Source organism: Osmerus mordax, chromosome 27 (assembly GCF_038355195.1).
Source record: "Osmerus mordax isolate fOsmMor3 chromosome 27, fOsmMor3.pri, whole genome shotgun sequence".
Classification (NCBI taxonomy): domain Eukaryota; kingdom Metazoa; phylum Chordata; class Actinopteri; order Osmeriformes; family Osmeridae; genus Osmerus; species Osmerus mordax.
In genome coordinates, this window is record NC_090076.1 from 570,832 (window position 1) to 595,612 (window position 24,781).

General features: G+C 39.9%; 1 protein-coding gene across 3 annotated transcripts in view; it reads right to left on the reverse strand.

Moving 5' to 3' along the window:
- Positions 1-2,132: 2,132 nt before the first annotated feature.
- med16 (mediator complex subunit 16) overlaps positions 2,133-24,781 on the reverse strand; it is a 94,739-nt gene continuing 72,090 nt past the window's right edge. For all 3 annotated transcript variants that reach the window (XM_067230670.1, XM_067230673.1, XM_067230671.1), the window contains 4 exons: positions 23,497-23,689; positions 8,226-8,439; positions 6,402-6,485; positions 2,133-4,274 (listed from right to left, as the gene is read on the reverse strand). In XM_067230670.1, coding sequence (XP_067086771.1) covers positions 4,148-4,274; positions 6,402-6,485; positions 8,226-8,439; positions 23,497-23,689 — 618 coding nt within the window. In that variant the 3' untranslated portion in view covers positions 2,133-4,147. The remainder of the gene's footprint in view (positions 4,275-6,401; positions 6,486-8,225; positions 8,440-23,496; positions 23,690-24,781) is intronic.

Genomic DNA, 24,781 nt, shown 5'->3' on the forward strand with positions numbered 1-24,781 from the left:
CCCTACTTGCCTCGGGGGAATGTCCCTGTACTTACTGTAAGTCGCTCTGGATAAGAGCGTCTGCTAAATGACTAAATGTAAATGTAAATGTAACCTAGAGTAAAGCTACAAAATGATATAGCGTTAGTTAACTTACTTGCCCGAGGTTAGTAGCTGGACGAAGGATAGTTAGTACTGATCCAGAATTTAATTTCAGCAAGGCCAGTTTTGTATTAGCTCAAGTTGAGGAAACAGTCGTGGCTGAAGTGTTTGGCGCAAACATACAAAACAAATGCGCCTACAACAGAAGTTTCCAGAGAAAATAAAATTAAGACACTGGGTCTTCAGAGGCTCGGATGAAGGAACTGTAAAAAGATTTTTGTTTTCCTTTGTACATCCAAACTGAGCAAATGTAATGCTTCGTTCGTTTGCAAGCCATGATGTCTCTCGAGGATAAAAACACTTGCACAGTCGTAGCTCAGTTTCTTATGGGCGGGCCAGATTCTCTGGGCGGGCAAAGCAGAGAGAGGGGAGGTAACCTTCCTCCTTGTGACGTCACAAGGAGGAGACTTTCAAACTGAGCAATTGAGCCTTCATTTTCTCAAAGGCGGAGAAGAACACCCAGGGCTTGGTTTACACCTAGCGAAAATTCTAGCCACTGGGGGACCAAAGGCAGGCTAGGGGAACTCATATTAATGTTAAATAACCTCCTAAAGTGAAGTTTTCATGTCATGTCACCTTTAAAAGCCTTTCCCAGAGAATGTCTAATATCCTTAACCCTCGTGCTGCTTTCGGGTCACATGACCCAAAGGTTCATAACGAACCATCGTTGTGTTTACCCAATTTTACCCAATACAAAAACAAATAAAAATAATTTTCTTTTAACATTCACAATGTGGGGGGTCTGAGACAGCCCAACGGTTAAAAGAAAATGCTTAACTTTGTTTTTGTATGCGGTAAAGTTGTCGCAATACGACGGTGGGTCACAATGACTGATGGGTCAGACTGACCCGAAGATAACACAAGGGTTAAACCAAGCCCCCACCCCTCTCCCCTCGGCTTGAAGCAACGGCCCCGGTGGATGTAGGTGGTATTGCATTTCTTGTTAGACTTCCGGCTCTTCCGGTCGTTTTTATTCTATTAACTCCAGTCAACATTTACAAAACTATCTCCCCCAATATTTTTTGTTTGATTCTAGAACCTGGCTCATAGCTTTTTCATAGAATAATTTTTCCTGATTTTTGCTAAGTTTGAAACCAATCCGAAATGGGTAAACTAGCACCCCATTTATTTGCTTACGTCAATAAAAGTTGCCTGCAAATGTGCTCGCGGATACTAACAGGGCACGAGCACAAAAGTTCACATTGTCCGATAGCCGATTTACCTGGAGCTGAATGAGCCATATTGAATGAGCACAGGGAGAAATGGCTTGAGTTGCCTGCCCTGTTGTAGCAAGTTTAGCAAATGCTTGTCACACATACATGAAATGTTGTTAATATAGTTTATTCCCGTTATTTTAAAACAGATTTGATTTTTTTCTGTCAAGAACGTTTTTACGTTCATGACATGATGGCAAATATTATATTATGTTAAGCGTGAGCATAGATTGTTGACATGTCTATCTGGAGCAAAGGCGAAGATTAATACTTTAACTGATAACCACAATAAGAAATTATATAAATATGATTAGTCTTGCCTTCAGAAGCGTTTGTTAAACACACACATTATTCTTTTTTTTTTTATCGTGTCATCAAGCCAGACTGCTTTTGTGGGACAATGAAGGTCCTCAGTGACTATGTTTCACCCCCACTTATATCTGATGGAAACGTCTTGTATATAGGCCTAGTTCTGTTACTATGCCCCTTTCAAAGGCAAATGTTAGATAAAGTATATTTTAGACACACTTCTCAAGCTTTTATTTATTACATTATTTCCAAGTCTTATTAGATCACGTTATATCCATTAATAGGCGTTTGGTTTTGTAGGTTGAACATATAAAACACAGGCCACATTTCTACACTGATATGTAAATTGAAGGCAGTGTGAATTTCGTGGCATTTCGTTTGAATATAAAGTTGACAGTAAGCTATGGTAAGTCTGCATTATGGAAGATTTCTGTTACCAAAATAACTATTAAGCTTTCTTTGCCTGGCGAGAACAACGACGGAGCTAGGTGTTCATGTTAACAGTTTATTTAATCCGATACAATGCGTTGGAAATCATACTCAAATCACAAGAAAAAAAGCAACATATGTGATGAGTTCCATCTAGAATAGCCCTATATTTAGCCCTATAGCCTATTTCTAAAAACCAAGTGAAAGGAATACTATACAGTGACAGCATACATTTCCATAAAGTTTGCATCATGTCTCTGATTCTTATTGGATTTGTACTCCATTCTGCCACTGCAATGCCTTAGCTCACACGCTCGCAACCATATAAATCTATGCTCGCAACTGGTTGTCGCAAAGTATGACGTGTACAGCTAATTGCAAGCATGCACGAGGTCTCGGAGCTAGGGAAAAAAAAGAGCCACTGTTTAAAGCTAGACCGGAAGAGTTGGAAGTGGAAAGATGGCGCGGTCCATTTCGCGCTCTCGCTTGCCTCACTGCGCCACTGAGCACTTTTCATAGAAATGAATGGGGACGCCATCTTGGAAGACAAAAGTTGCTTCCTCTAGTAATATTAACTCTATGCCTTAAACAGGCTCTGCCTTTCCCCTTGAGATCCGCCTTCAGCCTCCCAACCGTCCTTTAGGTGGGCGTAGACAGACCTGTACGTACTCACTCATCCACACAAACTACTATTCACAGAAAGTAACATGAAACAACCCAAAGGCCCAACAACACAATTTGGCTCCTACAATCATCATCATATGATCATTTTTACTTCCGTTCACACAAAGTTCTACATGGCTCTGGTCATAAACTTATTATTACTTGAAGAATATGCATTTAAATCAGGTAATTTCTATTCAATTATTTCCAACAAGCATAAGAATTTGATGAAAAATACATACAGAAATACATTTATTCATGGAATTTTCTTTAAACACTTCTTCATGAGCCCTATTATGAAATTATTCAAAACAACCTTCATGAAACATTTAGAAATGTTACTTTAATTAAGCAACATTTATATTTATTATGTAAGTACAAAAATCCAATTTGGGTACGTAAATAATTGGTACATTACAGTTTACAGTAAGACCCAAGGAAAAAGTCCAAAAATCACGTACTGTACCACACTGCTAAATGGAACTATGGCATGTTTGATTCTCTGCCACCCCACAGCTAGCTTTGTGTTTTACAGATTGTGTTTGTGTGTTTGTATTGAGAGGAGAAAAGTACAAATTATACTTACACACACAAAAGGTGTAATTAATGCTTATGAAGACCCACTTCAAGTACAGTAACATGTTACTATAAGTGTTCATTTATCATACCTTTTTTGTTGTTGCTGTGTGTACCGTAACGAGTATGGAGAACTGTGTAATTAGGATTTCTCCGTCAAGAGGAACTCTTGTTTTTGTTCTTATTCCTATTATTCTTTTCCTCCAAAACAACTCAACAGCTCCCAAACCCCTTGATAACGTTTTCTATAATTTGGCACACTGAAACGACAGATCATGTACAGTATAAACTTTCTAAAGACTGGGCAAAATTTGCCCCTTGCTGGCGCTACAGGCCACATCCCACTTTTCCCACTTGTAAATGGATGGCCCATGAATTCAAATTGTCTGCAAATTTGGGGAGAAATTTGCCATTGGTACTTGCAGCTATATTTACATTTTAGAATTGTATTGAGGCTGTTATTATGCCCCAGATTCTCACAAAAATGCTTAATGTTTAAACAAGAAGAAAAAGAAACTTAACAAAAATTAAATACCACTTTCTTTGTACTGTGCCATGTTTGCATTTTTCTATAATAATTTGAAATAAATCAACATCAAAATATTATCATAGACTACAGGACCAAGAAGACAATAATTGAAATGAAAGTTGACAGCAAAAATCAAGCAATATGGTGGATATTCTCATTAATGAAAATCTCTCAATGTACATTAAATGTCAATACACACACAAGTGCATTGACATTAGGTTTTGGGGGGATTTGTGGGTTAGTATTGCGTTCAAGGTGAGCTTGTGCTAATCTTGCTTGGCTGAGCTCAGGACTGTGTGTGGGGGATTCTCCTCCAGAGTCCACCACAGAGGCAGTTCTTGATCCAACGTTGCTCCCACTGCTTCATAGCATTTGTCTTGTTAGGTGAGCGGAGCATGGTCACACACCCACACCTGACAAAAAAAAAAAAAAAGTAAGACACTATAGTGATAAGATAGACCAACCTGCTTGTAAACTGCACTTTTAATTAGGGGTTTCCCCATTTGTTATCTGAAGTAGATACTAGAACTGGATGTAAATGAAAAATAAACACCTTTGACATTACGCATTTTGAAAATATCTTAAACTGGACAACTAATTTTACGCCCAAAGCCCAATTAGCCCCAAATAACAACAAGATGCTCACATCTGTGAGATTGTGACTGGACAATAGGAAATTAGATATAAGGGTATAAATGACTCTCAGTAACTTATTGGTAACTGAATATTTTATTAACAGTGTCTGTACAGACAAAATCTCTCATGAATTTTGGATTGACGGATCCGTCAATCTCCTGTAACTTTAGTGAAAATAAGGCATACAGGTACAAATGACTTACAGTTAGGTCCTTAAGTATTTGGACATTGACACAATTTTCATCATTTTGGCTCTGTATACCACCACAATGGATTTGAAATGAAACAATCAATATGTGCTTTAAGTGCCGACTTTCAGCTTTAATTTCAGGGTATTTACATCCAAATCAGGTGAACGGTGTAGGAATTATAACACATTTTATATGTGCCCCCCCCCCCCTTTTCAAGGGACCAAAAATAATTGGACAAACTAACATAATCATAAATCTAATTGTCACTTTTAATACTTGGTTGCAAATCCTTTGCAGTCAATGACAGCCTGAAGTCTGGAACCCATAGACATCACCAGACGCTGGGTTTCGTCCCTGGTGATGCTCTGCCAGGCCTCTACTGCAACTGTCTTCAGTTCCTGCTTGTTCTTGGTGCATTTTCCCTTCAGTTTTGTCTTTAGCAAGTGAAATGCATGCTCAATTGGATTTAGGTCAGGTGATTGACTTGGCCATTGCAGAACATTCCACTTCTTTGCCTTAAAAAACTCTTTGGTTGCTTTCGCAGTATGCTTCGGGTCATTGTCCATCTGCACTGTGAAGCGCCGTCCTATGAGTTCTGAAGCATTTGGCTGAATCTGAGCAGATAATATTGCCCGAAACACTTCAGAATTCAACCTACTGCTTTTGTCAGCAGTCACATCATCGATAAATACAAGGGAACCAGTTCCATTGGCAGCCATACATGCCCACGCCATAACACTACCTCCACCATGCTTCACTGATGAGGTGGTATGCTTTGGATCATGAGCAGTTCCTTCCCTTCTCCATACTCTTCTCTTCCCATCATTCTGGTACAAGTTGATCTTGGTCTCATCTGTCCATAGGATGTTGTTCCAGAACTGTACAGGCTCTTTTAGATGTTTTTTGGCTAACTCTAATCTGGTATTCCTGTTTTTGAGACTCACCAATGGTTTACATCTTGTGGTGAACCCTCTGTATTTACTCTGGTGAAGTCTTCTCTTAATTGTTGACTTTGACACAGATACGCCTACCTCCTGGAGAGTGTTCTTGATTTGGCCAACTGTTGTGAAGGGGTTTTTCTTCACCAGGGAAAGAATTCTTCTGTCATCCACCACAGTTGTTTTCCGTGGTCTTCCGGGTCTTTTGGTGTTGCTGAGCTCACCAGTGCGTTCTTTCTTTTTAAGAATGTACCAAACAGTTGATTTGGCCACACCTAATGTTCTCTCTGATAGGTTTGTTTTGATTTTTCAGCCTAACGATGGCTTGCTTCACTGATGGTGACAGCTCTTTGGACTTCATATTGAGAGTTGACAGCAACAGATTCCAAACACAAATACGATACTTGAAATGAACTCTAGACCTTTTATCTGCTCCTTGTCAATGAAATAACGAACTCCCTTTATGAGGGAATAACATACACCTGGCCATGGAACAGCTGAGCAGCCAATTGTCCAATTACTTTTGGTCCCTTAAAAAGGGGGGGGGCCACATATAAAATCTATTGTAATTCCTACACCGTTCACCTGATTTGGATGTACATACCCTGAATTTAAAGCTGAAAGTCTGCACTTAAAGCACATCTTGATTGTTTCATTTCAAATCCATTGTGGTGCTATACAGAGCCACAATGATGAAAATTGTGTCAATGTCCAAATACTTATGGACCTAACTGTAAGTCTCAGCGACTTAGAAACAAACAATAAATTGACAGACCTGGTGCAGGCTTTGCTCTCCTCTGTGGGGGAGACACCCATGTGGAGACATCGTAGGTTATCCATCCTCTGGGCACCTGCAATCCTAAACACATACACAAATATGCATACAGTTAATTGATTAAATACAGTGGTAGCTCACGCCACTCCATAAAGGGTCAAACCAAAACCAAACAATTAATTTGCCCTGTACATCCCATGAGAGCATTGGGCAATGTCCAAAAAACCTGTTCAACTGTTACATCTGCAGGACTTTTAGCCGAATATTTCTCTCTTCACTTACACAACAATGTTATAACATTGCCTTAATCTCCTCCTAGTTATAATTCAATTACCCTTTATTGTCTTATGGAGAACAGATCAATGAAATTGTATGCATGGACTGTATAACTGCATTCTCTTTCAAAAACTGCCAATTTAAACACTTTTTTCTTTGTACATGAACTCCTTCAGTCCCCTTTTTAAATACATTTATTTAACCTTTGAACAGGCATATTAATACCTTATTCAGGAACACTGATTTAATATAGATGACAAATTTACCTTAATAGAACAATTATGGTCCAAACTCTTGGATATCATTTTGTACCTATTCCCTAATATATGCATTTGCATTACTTTATCTCAACCTCCTTTAGAATGGACTTGAAAATGTGTGTCGCTATTCGAAAATGTTGGTCCAAAAGCATTGTCCAACCATTTAGTACAACCTGCATCAAATCTGCCAAAAAGGACACTACCAGGCTGGTACATACCCCAAAAGACTTGCAGTGCAAAAGGCTCCATAAAATAGCAACATGTGGGGTTGGACTATGTACAGTATGCAAGCAGGATATTTAAGTTCTTAAAGATCTTTCCCAACATAAAACCAATGTCAGCTTACAATAATTGATGTAGAGTTTGTTTTAATTTAAAATGTCAAATAGAAGGAGCTTATCAGTTAAGGTTAGGGTTATACTTTTGCAAAACACAATGTATCAATTAAATAATGCTACGGTTTCTTAAGTGATAGCCTACACAATTCTATAATGTGACCCTCACAGAAGCATTGTATGAAACCTACTGGTTTCACCCAAGTGAGACAGCCCAGATAAACAACCACATTTAGAAATACACGTGTAGTCTTTCCACAATTAGGTTTCAAATGCATCAACTATAAACACTACACATATAACACAAATCAATGTAATGCATGAAAAATAAACTCAGATCTGACTAAATGAACTTGATTTAGTTAACTACAGATGTTTCTCTCAATCCGCCGCCCATTAACCAAAACGCAACTTAACGCTATGTACCGTACATAGCATTACATGCTGTTTTGGCTGGTGCACTGGTGCATCTTCACATCTTAGCCTCAAAGGGAAGTAAAACTGGATCAAAAGCATTTTTGGTTGTAAAATTAGATTGCATTCACTTTTGGCTGATCAAACAATTCCAAAATAATGATTAGCCTTTTAACACAAATTCTAAAATAACAGAATGGTCTGCCAAGCATGAGTTTTATTGTGCCTAAATCATGAAATGTAATACAATTCTCAATCAATCAATATGCAACAAAGCAAAAAGCTGGCTTGTAAAAGGTTGTAACATTTTAAATAAATCATGTACAATAACCCATACATTTCTTTCCTAAATTGAATTGTGAAAGAAAACCTTCACTTCAGCATTTAAGGACTAGAAGCCTGTGCTGATTTTAACTGATTTGCTCAACCAACTGTTCCAACTTATAAAGCTCACTATTATACAGCATTTTAAAGCATTTCAAAAGGCATCTTGTATGTGTTTTAGTGAACAGCCAATGAGAGGCCTCTCTCATCCTCACCTAGAGAAAATTTCCACCTGCGAATTGGAATTAAGTGGAAGGCTATAGGGCTTGCTGAACTGTAGTCGCAGTGGCTGCTTCCCCTGCAGCTTGCAAATTACCCCGTCATTGACAGGCAGCCAGTCCATACTGGGCACCAGGAGCTGGCTGGGTAGCAAGCAGCATTCATCAATCAGGGCTTCGTCAGGGTCCTGGGGGTGGCCTTCATCTCTAGCTGGAGGTGTAGAGTGTGAGGCATATGTGAGGGTAGGTTAAACATTAACAAGAATATACCAACACTGTACAGATGTTCTTCATTTTATTTGAGAATAACATTGCAGTGACATGACACGGCACTATACGTTGTTGTGTGGTGGGTTATGTCACGGTTTGTGCAGTTGGAACAAAATGTGGAATTATTTCAGAGATTGAATCTAATGGTTTGAAATCTATTTGTTTATTTAAACTTGAGTATTCACTCAACTTTGTTTTGTTGTTGGCGAACGCAGCTAGTCTAATGTCACAAATAATTTAGTGGCTGACCACACTCTCCTCTCTTTCAGAATGCTCAGTTTAAATATTGAGAAATGTTTATATTAGGCTGTTCAAAAAAAATAAGTGTCTGCATTTATCTTTACAAACTCAAGCATTTACTGTATAAACTGAGAAATGCTTGAAGATTTAGGTGTCCTGTGAATCACTGAACTAATATTTAGTTGAATAACCACTGTTTCTGAGAACTGATTCACATCTGTGTTGCATGGAGTCAACCAACTTCTGGAACCTGTGAACAGATATTCCAGCCCAGGACGATTGGACTCTTCAGCACATGTCAGGAAGGGTGGGGGGGTGGAAAGAAACGCTTTTTTTTGTCTTCTGCTAGTTTTCTACACAGGGTGACCAGTGGTTAAGAGATTGTGAATGACAAGTCATGTTCCGCAATAAATGTGCACAAACGTATTTCTAGTCATAGACAATGGTGTGTCAGCTGTAACAGTTGCTCCCGGCAACGTTGTGATAAGTTCAAGTGCACGGGCAGCGGCTCTATGACCGGGGTCTAACTCATGACGAGCAAGCACTTTCTTACCGCTGCTGGCATATAGTAGCTTCCTCAAGCAACTCGAAAATATTAAACCGCATGCAAGTTCCCAATTTTTTCTTCTTCTCATGGCCGCACAAGTATTCCGGCATCTGAACGGTGCCGGAATACCTTAAGCCCTGCATGTCGTTTTTGTAACAATGGGACTTTGCGGGGGCTTCTTGCTGATAGCTTGGCTTCACATAGGTGTCTTCTAATTGTTATAGTACTCACAGGTAACTTTAGACCTTCTTTGATCTCCCTGGAGCTGATCATGGGCTGATCACTCAGTCTTTGCCATTTTGACTATTCTTCAATCCATTTGAATGTTAGTTTTCCGTTTTCTTCCACGTCTTTCTGGTTAAGGTTGCCACTTGAAAGCATTTGTGATCATTTTAGCTGAGCAGCCTATTATTTTCTGCACTTTATATGTTTTCCCCTCTCCAATCAACTTAACACTAGAAGCGCCGAGGAGTCATTTTGGCCCAGTGAAAAAAAACAATTTGTATCGTCGCACTCGACCAAATTCCAGGACCCTGCTTTCTTGACTTTTCATAGATATGTTTTATCACCCAGTATTTTATCATTTTTTAAATCACACCAGGAAAAGCTAATTTAAGGCTATTTCACTCCTGATTACTGTTACATTGCTGCCCGGTGTGTTTGGCCATTTCGTTTTCCTGCATTCCAAGGCTGCGATTCTCTTTTCTATCATCAGATGTTGCAAGGGCTCCCATATACGAGTCTTCTGTTATTCAGACAAAGTTAATGTATAAATATACCTAATATGTATAAATTACATATATACATATATAATGTGCCACATTATAAGAATAATGTAATTATATTACATGTGTGTAGACAATGGTATGAGTGCAATTCTCATGTCCCAGTATTTTAGAACGACAACAATAATTTACAATGGTAGATTGCAAATAAGCTTGTTTTGTAAAGCAGATAAACGTAACTAATAAATGCATTTTTGCATGTATTTAAACGAATCATTAGCCGATAAAATCACCAATGAAAAATGACAATCTGTCTAAGGCGAATTAGTGGATACTCAAACTATAGTTTGCGATCAGTAGGTCTATTGAAGGAGCTATTGAAATGGTCTCAAACATTCAAGGGTCTGATAGATTCAGTTATCCTGGCAAAACAGTTATTGTTCTTTATTTATTGACAGTACACGGTCCACGTCGCAAAAAATTTGCACATTGCAAAAATGAAAGAAGTGTATTAGTTTGGAACTTCTAAGCTAGAAGCTACGATCTGTGCTTGCTCTCTCGTTTATCCTGCTCTCAAATGTGTGCTCCCTGAACAATAAATTGGACTGTAGCTTGTGTGTTTACGTCAACACGAAATGGTGCAAAGAGTCTATGCTAGTTTCTAATTAAGCTACTGCTCATCGCTGGTGGAGCTTATGACTGTCGTGTTCACACTTGTAGTTCAGTTCTCTTGGATCTCTTGGTCCAGACCAACAAATAAAATGATAGCCTATATTTAGTCCTGGTTCACTAACAGAGCAATCGCATCAAAGTTAGTTGTCATCGAACCCTCAAGTAAAGTTCCCTTCAAGAGGTTTCAGAGCACATCTTTAGTGTGTTCGGTTAACATTTCTGGCTGTGTCTGGTCAGTGGGGTATCCCATCCCCCGTCCCAAAGACTGCATAGCAAATCGATTCATGTAATCAATTACATGAATGTTTCAAACGAAACAGCGTTCCTCCAGAAGCTGCATGAAACAACACAGAAATACATGAGACTACATAGAACTAAATAAGACCTACACATTTTTACCGTGCACATGCAAACGTGAGCAACAGGACAATATAGACTGGACAAGACACAGTGCACGTGCCGACCAGTAGCCTACACAATTCTAGTGACAAGCCACTTGCTTCAAAACCGGTTTGGAGCATCTAACGAGTATGCAGGGTACAGCATAACAAAGATGTGGTTTAGGGAGCCGAGGTGGGGGCGGATTGAGCAGTTCGCTGATGGCCCTATTCACAGAGTGCCTCCTTAGCGTTTGCACTGGGGAAAATGTAGCCTCACAGACGGTTGTAAATTCCAGTGGTAAATAAAATAGTGAAATAGTAAAACAGAGGTGTGTTCACACTAGGGCTGGGCGGTATGGCCTAACATGTTTATTAAGGTATAATTTGTAAGCACTGATGGTAATGGTATATATCACGATATATTCGTTATTCTTAAAATCACATGACAATGCAATCCGCACCGCAGCGGCTAATCTACTGCACTCGGACGGATTTGGGTTGGGTAACTCCGGTGTGTGTATGAGTAGAATTTTCCAACTTTTGCAGTGCTTTGCCACGGAAGAGCCGACTTTAGTGTTCAACAGTAGCCTTCGTTTATGGGATCGCAAGAAAACTTAAATATTTGTATTGAGTTAGCTATAAACAATTATTACATGGCTGAATACTCAGTTATGCTAGCAAGATTCAGAGGCAGTAACATTATGTACGGTTGACAAACAGTAAATATAATTTTACAGTATGTTTGACAATAAGATTTGCTAGCTAAACAGCCATGTCACTGTCCCAAAATCAATATCAAGATTTTCAAGAACAAAGTATCGGCCGTATAGGCTACAGTACGGCCGCAGCCTGTGGAGCGAGTTGAATAGCAAATGGATGTGAGATGACCGCATCAAAGTTGACATTTTCTCCAAACAGTAATTATAATTTGACAGTATGTTTAACAACATGACTAGCCAGCTATCGAGCCATGTCATTGTCCCCAAATAAAATCAAGATTTTTAAGAAGAAAATAATCGGCCATGTGTAGAGTTGCTGCTACTGTCGTGTTGGCCGCAGCCTGTCTGCAATAGATTGACTAGCGAGGTAAATAGCGAATGGGATGTGAGATGAGCGGTTACGTGACACTGACACACTACATTCAGAAAAGTAAATTTTTTCAAATAGGTTAAAATAAATATTGAAGTCACTCATTGTTGTAAATACAAGTTAGCTTGTTAAAGTCTTTCAAAATTGTAAGTGGAGGCTTTGACTCCGTCCCGGTTGTTATGGTTACTTATTTCAGACACTTTGTACAGGCTCATATACTATGTAGCCAGCGGAATAATTTAGAACGGTGAAAAGACAGTTTTGCTGCAATTACGTAGTAGGTGTCCGTTATCACCCGATACTGGACACCCCTGCAGCCAATCAGAATCGAGTATTCACCCAGACCATGGTATAAAAACAATTATTACATGGCTGAATACTCAATTCTGTTGGCCTACAATACACATTTCACAATTCTAACCAACCTGGCATTGGATTTGTTAAACGCATTCTGGTAGATTGTTTATATTTGCGCACATGCATGGCTTTCAGGTGGTGAAAAAGATTGCTAGTGTTTCCACCTTTGGCTAGCACAATTTGACGACACAACTTACAGAGTAGGTTACTGTTTGTTGGTCGATGTCGGATAACTTGAAACCAAACCATTTCCAAACGACAGAAGAGGCTTCATCGTCCGGCAAATCAACCCCACTGGCGTTATTTTCCGACATCATTAACGCTTGCTTACACTTGCCAACAAAAGCAGTTTACTCCAATGAATGTTTGCTTCCTCTGGAGTTGCGCTAGCTTGTTTGTTGACTTAAATTGGCTGGCACAATGCGTGCAGCGTCCATGCTTATGTTAAATGTTTTTTTTTTGTAAAAGATACAAATTCGAACTAATCCACTAGGCTGTATCACTTGACTTATATATTTTATACCAAACAGAAACACTTTACTTAATACATTTATTAATATATGGTGATATCCATGATATGGCAAAATCCATATAATGGCACAACGCCATACCGGTATTCGTGTTTATATCGGTATACCGCCCACCCCTTGTTCACACTTACTTTAGAAAAAAAACAAGAAAAAAAAAACTTTGATGCGATTGCTCTGTTAGTGAACCACGACAGTTGTTTACATTTACATTTAGTCATTTAGCAGACGCTCTTATCCAGAGCGACTTACAGTAAGTACAGGGACATTCCCCCGAGGCAAGTAGGGTGAAGTGCCTTGCCCAAGGACACAACGTCAGTTGGCATGACCGGGAATCGAACTGGCAACCTTCGGATTACTAGTCCGACTCCCTCACCGCTCAGCCACCTGACTCTATTTTTATTTAGTTGTTCAGTAAACAGAACTACAAGTGTGAACACGACAGTCATAAGCTCCACCAGCGAAGAGCAGTAGCCTAATTAGAAACGAGAAACTTGTGTGAAAACACACAAGCCACAGTACAATGTATTGTTCAGGGAGCAAACATTTGAGAGCAGGATGAACAGGAGAGCAAGCAGAGATTGTTGCTTCTAGCTTAGAAGTTCCCAACTAATACACTTCTCTCATTTTTGCAATACATAGACCGTGCCCTGTCAATAAATAAAGAACAATAACTGTTTTGCCAGGATAACTGGATCTATCAGACCCTTGAATGTTTATGATGTGCCTGTGTGTTATATGCTACTGATCGGCTGACCCGTTATACCAAAACTCCCTTTGCCGGGTCGCTACACTACTTTTGACTGGAGACAACAAAGTGATCATTGTCAGCCGACAATATGTTGATAATTTCTGGCTACGCATTTATAGACCAACTTGTGTAACATCCTTTATAATAAATTTTATTTTGCTGAATGATTGAAGGGCTGGACAACAAATGTTCCCATGAAATAATCACCGACTAACAACACGGAATTGGATGACAGATTGAAGAAGGCAAGTTCTTTTTCCGACCTTGCCTTTAGATCTGTGCAAGAAGCGCCATCTAGCGACCATAACGTGTCAGTAACAACATCCCTGTCTGTAGACTCACAGGCCAATTTGACCCCTAACGGAGGTATAAGTATGGATATATGGCTTGGCGCTTCTAGTGTTAATCAAAGTACGCTGTTCTTCTAAACAATGTCTGGAACAACCCATTTTACTGAGAGAGAAATACACTATAAACGGCATGTACAACATGTGCTGCCTTCATCCTTTAATAAGGGCCACCTGTTTGACACCTGTTTTTTTCACAGAATGAATGACCTCACTCATTGAACTCCACACGGCTATTATTTTGAACACACACTTTCAATTAATGAATCAATTTCACAGAATCAGCAGCATGCATGTCATGACTGTTGGTTTTCTATTCCTTTACTACACCTTCTAGTACATAATTTGTCATGAAGAAATATAATTTCCCAGAGGAAAATAAAACTAGCAAAGAGCTCTCAAAAATGTCTCATGCATTTCTCGTAGACAAGAATGAGGTATGTATGAAACCAAAACGAGATTATGGCTTATTTCTCCTGTTTCTCATGTTTTTCTCCTGAGAAAAAGCCTCACAAAATCTCAAATTAGTCTCATTTTGGGTTTCATAATAGATCTCATCAAGCTCTGAAATAAGTCTCAGATTTTCTCAAGTTGTGTGCCTCTTTTTGATCTCAGGCAGAGATATCAGAGAGCTCTCTTTATAATCTCAATCTATTCACATCCTAGTCTCATTCATGCATCTCATGCCCAGCTCAGACACAACAACCAAAGAGCTCTCCACAAGCACTCTCTGAATTCTCATCCAAATGTATTGTTTTCTTTAAAAATTAACTCAACTTGCCCATTGTAATGTCGTTTATATGCTTGTCCATGACGAAACGCAGAATCCTCGCAAAGCAGCTGGGCCGGACTCTGTCTCTCCAGCCACCCTCAAGCACTGCGCTGACCAGCTGTCTCCGGTGTTTACCTACATCTTTAACACCTCCCTTGAGACATGCCATGTGCCAGCCTGTCTCAAGTCCTCCACCATCATCCCTGTGCCCAAAAAGCCAAGGCCAACAGGACATAATGACTACAGACCCGTCGCCCTGACCTCTGTGGTAATGAAATCTTTCGAGCCCCTGGTGCTGGCACACCTTAAATCCATCACTGACCCTCTACTGGACCTCCTGCAGTTTGCTTACAGAGCCAACAGGTCTGTGGACGATGCAGTTAACATGGCCCTCCACTTCACCCTACAGCACCTGGACTCCCCAGCATCCTATGCCAGGATCCTGTTTGTGGACTTCAGCTCTGCCTTCAATACCATCATCCCCGCCCTGCTTCAAGACAAGCTCTCCCAGCTGAACGTGCCTGATTCCACCTGCAGGTGGATCACAGACTTCCTGTCTGACAGGAAGCAGTGCGTTAAGCTGGAAACACAAGTCTCTGACTCCCGGTCCATCAGCACCGGATCACCTCAGGGCTGCGTCCTTTCTCCTCTGCTCTTCTCCCTGTACACCAACAGTTGCACCTCCAGTCATCCGTCCGTCAAACTCCTGAAGTTTGCGGACGACACCACCCTTATTGGGCTCATCTCTGGTGGAGACGAGTCTGATTATAGGTGGGAAGCGGCCAACCTGGTGACCTGGTGCAGCCAGAACAACTTAGAGCTCAATGCTCTTAAGACAGTGGAGATGGTTGTGGACTTCAGGAAGAACACAGCCCCACTCACACAGGGTGATGGGGGTGACTCCCCAGTCAACACTGTGGAGTCCTTCCGCTTCCTGGGCACTATCCTCTCCCAGGACCTCAAGTGGGAACTGAACATCAGCTCCCTCATCAAGAAAGCACAACAGAGGATGTACTTCCTTCGGCAGCTGAAGAAGTTCAACCTGCCAAAGACAATGATGGTGCACTTCTACTCAGCCATCATTGAGTCTATCCTCACCTCCTCCATCACCGTCTGGTACGCTGCTGCCACTGCCAAGGACAAGAGCAGACTGCAGCGTATCATCCGCACTGCTGAGAAGGTGATTGGCTGCAATCTGCCTACCCTCGAGGACCTGCACACCTCGAGGACCCTGAGGCGAGCGAGGAAGATTGTGGCCGACTCCTCCCACCCTGGACACTCCCTGTTTCAGTCACTCCCCTCCGGCAGAAGGCTGCGGTCCATCAGGACCAATACCTCACGCCACAAAAACAGTTTCTTCCCTTCCGCTGTCTTCAACAAGGCCAAGGGACCACAATGACTTCCTGCTTAAAACACACTGCTTTTTGCACTGCATTACAAAATTGTATCTTGTACATTTGTATTTTTTGTAATATTTGTATTTTTGTATTTTTATATTGTAATTTACGGCAATTTATATTTTTTATTGTATATTTAATTCAATTCTAATCCCACTTAGTACTGCTAGTTTATGTACCCTTAGTATAGATAGTCCACATATTTAAATTTTAGCCCCCTTCAGGTTTATTGTATGCACCTTCCTGCCAAAGCAAATTCCTTGTCTGTGCAAACTTTCATGGCGAATAAATCCCATTCTGGTCTCCAGAAAATAAAAATAAAAATTCCCATGACATTTTTAACAGATGTGTTGATATTTACATGGCGAAAATTGGGGTTAACATAATGCAGACAAAAGCAAATTTAACAATATGTTTTCACTGGATATTTCAAAATCAATAATCTATCAATATTACTTGCACTTAAATAGGACAAATAGAAATGGAAAACAGTAGAGAGGATAACCACACTGTAAAGAAACAAGAACATGTGTGTAATAGCAATTTTACGCCAGCACAAAAAATGCTAATTAAATATACACTGAAAACAATTAGACTGGCCTGGATTGGATTAAACTAAGCATCTTTTGTGTATTTTACACAATTGTGTCATGTTCTTTAGCAAAATGTGATCGCATTGCGTAGAATGCAGAAAGTGTAGGCCTACATGAAATTATTTAGGTCATTTTGTGATAAAGTGAATCAATCAAGTAACCTCTCAGCTTTCAAATTGTCTCGCGATAGCCGTGCAATCGTGCATTGCGCGCAAATCACTCACTCAACGGTTCAGTCATCACTCACTCCATGGCTCAACTCAGTGGAAGAAATTTGTTGTTTATCTCCAGCCATCACTCATCTCAACTATGTAAGTATGCATGGCTAACAATAGCTACCTGGTGATTTGGGGTTTGACTTTCACAATTTTCTGAAGAAATAAGTTAATGTTAGCATTAGGATTACCTTTGGCTATCACATGCAAGACAACTACTGTAGCTACGAACCTTCGTCCACCATCTTAGATGGCCGACACACCATGAGACTAGCTTGCTATAATTTACATGCTAGTGACACTATATTGTGTCAAACCTGGGAACCGAGTAGGTTTGTCTGAACTTGTGTAATACTTTTGTGTGTTAGCCCCCTTAACTTAGCTATGTGGGGGTGCCCACATGAAACTGGCGGACCACCTGAGCGTATGTGCATGGCATGGGTCTACGACCATGTGGAGCCCACATAAGTCTCCGACCACGCGATGTGACTTTCCTACAAATACATACCAAAGACAGTCTAAATCCAAATTTTCAGCTTTCATGTGCTTATTTAGTTGTATAAAAACGACCTCAAATTAGCAACATTAGCAATTTGAGCGGCAAGCCTGAAATTATTGCTAGGCGATGCCGGATATGATGATAAGAATTCGATCTACTGTAAAATAAATTAGATGGTCGAACACTCATGCACCCCAGTTGAGGGGGGAATTGCAGTGCTATAGTCAAAGTTAGCAACCACGTTTTAAACCGACATAACAAAATGCTACAAATTAAGGTACATTATTATTACCAAACGTTTTCTGTTGTTATTACATTTACGTTTTTGTGTGACGTTGCCGCCTCAGAGTGGTTGGAGACTAACGTCGTTCCACTAAATATATTTATGAGAAACCCTGCTCTAGAACTTAGGCTACACAATGTATTAATTGCATGCATGATACAAGTGTTTTTCTGTTGCAGCAGATTTAAATTTTCTCACTACATTGTCACCTGGCGTCAGCTCTGCAACCGTGGGCTCTAGTTTTTGTGGTGAGTATTACATGAAGTTGCAATTGCCATTATTGTTGTATGGACTGTTTATGTCAAGACCGTTGATGGAGGTTCTTTCTGTCTCAGACATTCACTTGCATGTATTTCAAAAACACAAAACCTACTGCGGTGAAAAACATCTGATCCCGGTAATCATGAGTTCATAATTAAGATGGTGTATTCTGTCTGTTATTTTGACTATTTTGGTTCTTGGAGTGGTATTTTTAAAACAAAGTTTTAACATTGGAGTGAACTAGTGTTGCACAGTAAACCTGTACTAAAAAGAGACACTTTTACATAGCTTCAGTGTTCCTGTGCATGCATGAGAGACTCTGACAGAACACCTTCTCTGTAGCACTCCATCCAGTCCAGAACCCGGGGTCCTGAAGTCTCGACTTTTACGATACTCAAACGATGCGATGTTAATATACCTCTCTGATCTAACGAGTCTGACTAGCTGTCGTGACCTCTCAGGTGGGCTTTGGCTACGATGGAGAGCTGGAGAGATGGTTGTTCTGCTAGGTTCTCCTGTCTCTGCACAGGAACTGCAGCTCTTTTGCAGTGATCGTCAAGGAGCCTAATGACGAATTATGGTCAGAATTATGTAGGCCCATGCTTAACCCCTTCACCAAGTTTCATACAAATCGGGCTGGTAGTTTTTGCGTAATCCTGTTCACACACATACAGACCAACATTCAAACACACACACGGGAGAGAAAACATTACCTTCCACCCTGCAACGGTTTTGTCTGGGGGTGTTTAAACCAAAAAAAGTCCCACACAGCTTCCTTTTTGGGACTGAGGCCATTGTACAACAGGTCAAGGTACAGCGTAGCGTTAGCATGCCAAGTTGATGCCTTCTCTGCGGAGTGCAGACTGCTTTGCTCTCGCGAGTCACATGACCAAATCGCAGCCGTTGCCATGTTTTAACATATCGCAATATTATTGCAAATGCGATTAGTTGTTGATCCCTAAAAGGAGGGGGGTGTTTTGTGTGTGATCAGGGCAAAAACTGGACATTGACTATTTCCCTGGTAACAATTAAGTCAGGATTTTCCACACCATGGTTACAGTACGCAAGGGGAATTTATCTTAAATTTGTGCTTTCTTTTATTCTTGCTGCCTACATCATGCGCTGTGGAACTCTCGGTGGATGGACACCTGTGGAGAAGGCCAGGGTCAAAAAAGCCTTCATCAACAAATGCCGTCTGAGGGTCGAAAATACACAGATATTAGGAGTGGAACGGTACATGTATTCGTATTAAACCGTACGGTATGGGCGTCATGGTTCGGTGCATGAAATTACACGGAGAATACATGGTATAAAAATGAATAAAACTTAATTTAAACTTAATTAATTAATGTAATACAGAACTACTGTTAGATACTCGTGTTCTTTAGGGACATCTAATATGTAGCTCTGAAGCTCTGATTGGCGCCGCCGTGAGTCAGAGATAGCTAGCAGCACTAAGGACGAGTATGGCGAGTGGTGGCGACCCACGAGAGATAGAGAACCCGCCGGCCTCTTTAAAACCCTTGTGCTGCCTTCGGGTCACATGACCCAAAGGTTCATAACGAACCATCGTTGTGTTTACCCAATTTTACCCAATACAAAAACAAATAAAAATAATTGTCTTTTAACCTTCGCAATGTCGGGGGTCTGAGACAGCCCAACGGTTAAAAGAAAATGCTTCACTTTGTTTTTGTATGCGTTAAAGTTGCCGCAATACGACGGTGGGTCACAATGACTGATGGGTCAGAATGACCCGAAGATAACACAAGGGTTAAGTTAAAGTTTGGGAAAACTTTGGTTTCCCATTCAGTTACAGTAGTACAGGCGAGAGAGTGGTGGATAAGACAAGCACTGTGTGTCTGCGTTGTTCAGCAGTTGTGGGCAGTGACATGCAGTCTGGGTAGGCAAGGTAGGCACTGCCTACTTGTGATTTATATATATAATATGTGTGTTATTCCAATTGTTTAGACGTTACGATGACAAATGTAGCAGTTACGCATAATCAAATACAAAAAAAATTGTAGAATAAGCAGTGCTTTTACTGTCCGTTCACTGTGGATGACAAGCGAAAAACTCACTTGCGCACTTCCATCCTGTATTCTTCAACATGTACGTTGAAAAGCACAACTCTGCTGTGCCTTTGCACGTAAATATGTTATGCCAGTAATCACCTACGTTACGTATCCAACATGGACCAATTAAAATTGAGATATTACTGGACATTTGCACAGCTAACGTCATTACACCAGCTACATTGTAAGCGTAATCCCTTCAAAATTCAAGTCAAAATGACAGCAGCGGTGTCTGCCGATATCACAGACTGACATCACCGCAAGTCACTGATTGTGGGGTATGTGAGTGGAAATACATCTAACATGCTAACGCATATAACGCATCTGGCGTGTGCTAAATGACAAAAAATATCCGACGCCATCACCCAGGTGTGCCAATCACTGGAACGAGACAAAAACTGTCCTACTTCTCCCTACAGTGCTTAACCAGCCATTAGATACACATACAAATAGGGCCAAAAAAATCTGTGACGCAATCGGAATTGACATGTCATCTTCAATGCGCCCGTATTCACTCATAGAGGAACCTGGTTTGTTTTTCCCTCTGTTTTACCGAACTCGTACCAAACTGTGATGTCTGAACCGCGGTATGAACCGAACCGTGACTTCAGTGTACCGTTCCACCCCTAATAGATATACATTCTTTATATGTTAAGTTCAGATTGTTCTTCTGCTAATGTTCAGCTTCCACTAAAAGTTTTGTTTTTGCTCAGATATACTGTATATATCTATATAAGGATCCCTACAGAGATGGCCCTTTCTGTCAAAGTGATCATTTTTGTTTAACATTAAATAAAGGGTCCATTTGCATGCATTTGTTGAAAGTTTCCTTGATTTTTTTCCATTAATATATAAATATATATGACATATATTGCTCAATATTAGCTCTGGTACTGCTCATTTTCTTTCCTAATGAGAACAAAATGAGCCATTAATGAGACTGAGCAAGTTATCTCCATCAAGTCTCAACTATGACTCCTGCTAATGTTGCTCTGTCTCACCTATTGCTCCTAGTGAATTTTAGGAGCAACATATGAGAAATGGATATATGACTCATATATTGCTCAATATTAGCTCTGGTACTGCTCATTTTCTTTCCTAATGAGAACAAAATGAGCCATTAATGAGACTGAGCAAGTTATCTCCATCAAGTCTCAACTATGACTCCTGCTAATGTTGCTCTGTCTCACCTATTGCTCCTAGTGAATTTTAGGAGCAACACTTGAGAAATGGTTCAGATAAAATTGAAATTAAAACGAGGCTGAACTGAGAGTCACAGTTTTGTCTCATGAGCTGTAGAATAGCAACCTTTGAGCAATAAAATTTTCCTCTGGGTTCTACCAAAAACAGTGATTGTTCTGGTTAGTGATGGTGGACTGTTATTCAGTGTTTCCTCTATGTTGCCCGCCACAGCAACATTTCTGCCGCCACGGTATCAGAAATAGGGCTGTACAAAAGGCCGTCTATCAGCAGTGATTGTTAGAGTGCATGTCGGAGAATAGCAGTAACATGCGCGCCACTGTGCGTCTTTGAGAACTGTAAGTCGTAACTTATGTTGTCAGTTCATTTTTTAACCTGTTATTGTATTAGTCTATAGTTCTTGCAAATTTTAATTAAGTTAACTGGTGATTTTTGTTGTTTGTATTCTTCACCTGCTAGCTAAATTGCACATGGCTGTTGATTCGATAGCGATTGCTGAACGCCCTTGCTCACCTTTTCTATTTTAGGTGCATTATTATGCTGAAGTAGTTACACTGCATTAAGATAATGTAATTAATAGTGGGTTTATTGTTATTATTTGCTACAGAATGCTTAGCTTATATGTCAAAATCAAATTAAGCAGACAGTGTAAACGTGCTTTAGAGTGGCCTACCTTAATCGATAGGCTAGGCTACTGACCATTTACATTTACATTTAGTCATTTAGCAGACGCTCTTATCCAGAGCGACTTACAGTAAGTACAGGGACATACCCCCGAGGCAAGTAGGGTGAAGTGCCTTGCCCAAGGACACAACGTCAGTTGGCATGACCGGGAATCGAACTGGCAACCTTCGGATTACTAGCCTGATTCCCTCACCGCTCAGCCACCTGACTCCCTTTTACAATAAGTTGTTACGTCAGTTATTAATTGGCAGCATTTAGAACAGACGTTATGAATGGAAGGGGTGTCCTTAAGTAGCCTAACCTTATTGCCAGTGTTGGGGGAAGTTACTCCAAAAAGTAATATATTAGTTATTACTTATTATTGTTCAGTAAGAGTAGTGTGATTAAGTTACATTATTACTTTCTGTACAAAGTAATATTATCACTTATTATATTACTTTTACTATTACTTTTAATAGTAGCGAGTTTGACTTTGTAAGAAATGTGCAAGAACATAGGCTACAGACTCAAAATAGTGTTTCTTTAAAGAAGAATGTCAATTTCAAACCATCTTAAACATCAAAAAGGCTTATAAATTAAAAAATAATATATTTGTGTGAATAAATTATACTATGTTAGCAGCCATCTCTCTTAAGGTTTAAAGTGGATTTTTCTCTAGCTTCCAGCTTTGTTTTTCTGTGGACACTTGGGTGTTTTTTTAAGTTTGAAGTGCTGCTATTGGCAGTAGATAGTATTTTGTTGGGTCGCAGTTTGCAGTTCACTTCAATGTTTTTTCCTATATCTTCAATGAAAGCGAAATAGTGTGAATATTTCCACCCCGAAAACGTAACACGTTCTGCGGGCATGTTTGCTGTTGTGTTTGCCTGCAGCGTGAATCCAACCGTAGGCTTCTGTGCCAGGAAGTGTCGTTAATGTGTTGTTCATGTTTCACTGACAAGTAAAAGAAGCTTGTTTGTTGCTAGCTATCTTACTTAAGTGTAATTGTGCCTAGCAACGGTTCTCTGCCATTGTCTACAGAGGTTTTCCATTAAACTTAGAACCGCAGAACGTTTGCTTGTGAGATGGTGACACAGAAGAGATAAGCCCTGGCATGTGTCCCGTACCCGTTTAAAATGATTTCACAGTCAATTAATAAACTTTTGGAAGACAAGTTGTTGTTTTTTCTATAACTTGAATAACTAAATTATTGACCAAAAAGACCAATTTCCCCTAATGCTAACATTTCTAAAACACAAAATCTCGACTCATGTCGCATCTTGCCGCATTGCCAGAATTAAATGAGGAACATCTGTACATTACCTATAAAAAGTATACAGCCCTGGATTAAGCAGTATTAAGATTTTTCTTTTTTACATTATACAAAACATGAAAAACTATTGTGTCTTACAGCACAGCCAAAGTTTGGTGAGGAGGCGGAAAAGCAGCGACATGCTATCCTGGTTATCAGAAGTAGCTGTGTAGATCGGCAGACAGCCTGGTTTGAGGAGGCCCCATATCCTGATCATCACCATCATTTCCCTTAGCATCCCCAGTGATGATCCATCCCGTAGGAAGCCGAAGCCGGGACGCACTATTGTGCCCTGTGGAAGATCAGAAAAGGGTGTTAAAGCGCATTGATCTCCCTGTGTAATTACTCTCATCCGTAAAAATTATGAAATCCCCTGCCAAATGAAATACATAACTTTGACTACAGCTGTTGTTGGGACTTACAACACAACAGTAATTCATCTTGACCTTTTCATGTACTTTTGTGTTGTCCCAATAACTAAATAGAGAATAAATATTGATCGAGCACAAAAGCACATTAAGCTGGAGTGTAAAGGCGTCAATACATTGATATGCATTTTATTCGGGCAGCATAACGGGACAGGAGCGATGGACAGTCTAACGATAAATCCTTGGTATTGATATGGGTCATTGTGTGACAGCTGAGAAAAATAACAAAACCTATTCAGGCTATAGGTAAAAAAGTAAATAAAAGCATTTTGTGAAAGGGAAGAAAGCTTTCTAACTACACACTATGTATTTGTGTAGATGTGCATCAAAAAGGACAGAGGCAAAAAAACATTAAAAAGATATTTGTGCGAGGTTTAACATTTCACAATATGTGAAACAAATTATTTAAGCATAATTAGTCATTCATTGATTATTGCTCATTTTGTGATTTATTTGAAGGCTACACTCAGCTCAAACTTATTTTCTGACATGTCTGTCTTAGGCATTTTACTTGGTGACCAATGTGAAGCAATTTCTTTTTAGCTATTTGTGCCATCACATCTTTTCTCAGTCTGTTCTTTCATCTATACTACAATTCCAGGAATGTCTCTGTGCAAGTTTTATAGTGGGTTTTTAGTGGAAAAATTAGCTTTAGAACTGGGCACTTTGCAAAGTTGTAATTGACCAACTTTGCAAAGATGAGTAAAAAGCATTATAAAAATGTTCCTTTGTAATTCAGCTTAATGTCACATTGGACACACTTTGAACAATCTTCCCCTGTTTAGATCAGGGGACTGAGATGGCCATGGCAGAAAACTGATTTTGTGTTAAGTTATCAATTTGTTTATTGATTTAAACATGTTTAAAAAGTCTAAAAAAATCCAACGTGACTAAGCTGAACTACAAAAAGGTGAGTTTTTACAAATAGTGAATTTATATTTTGCGCAAACCGATCA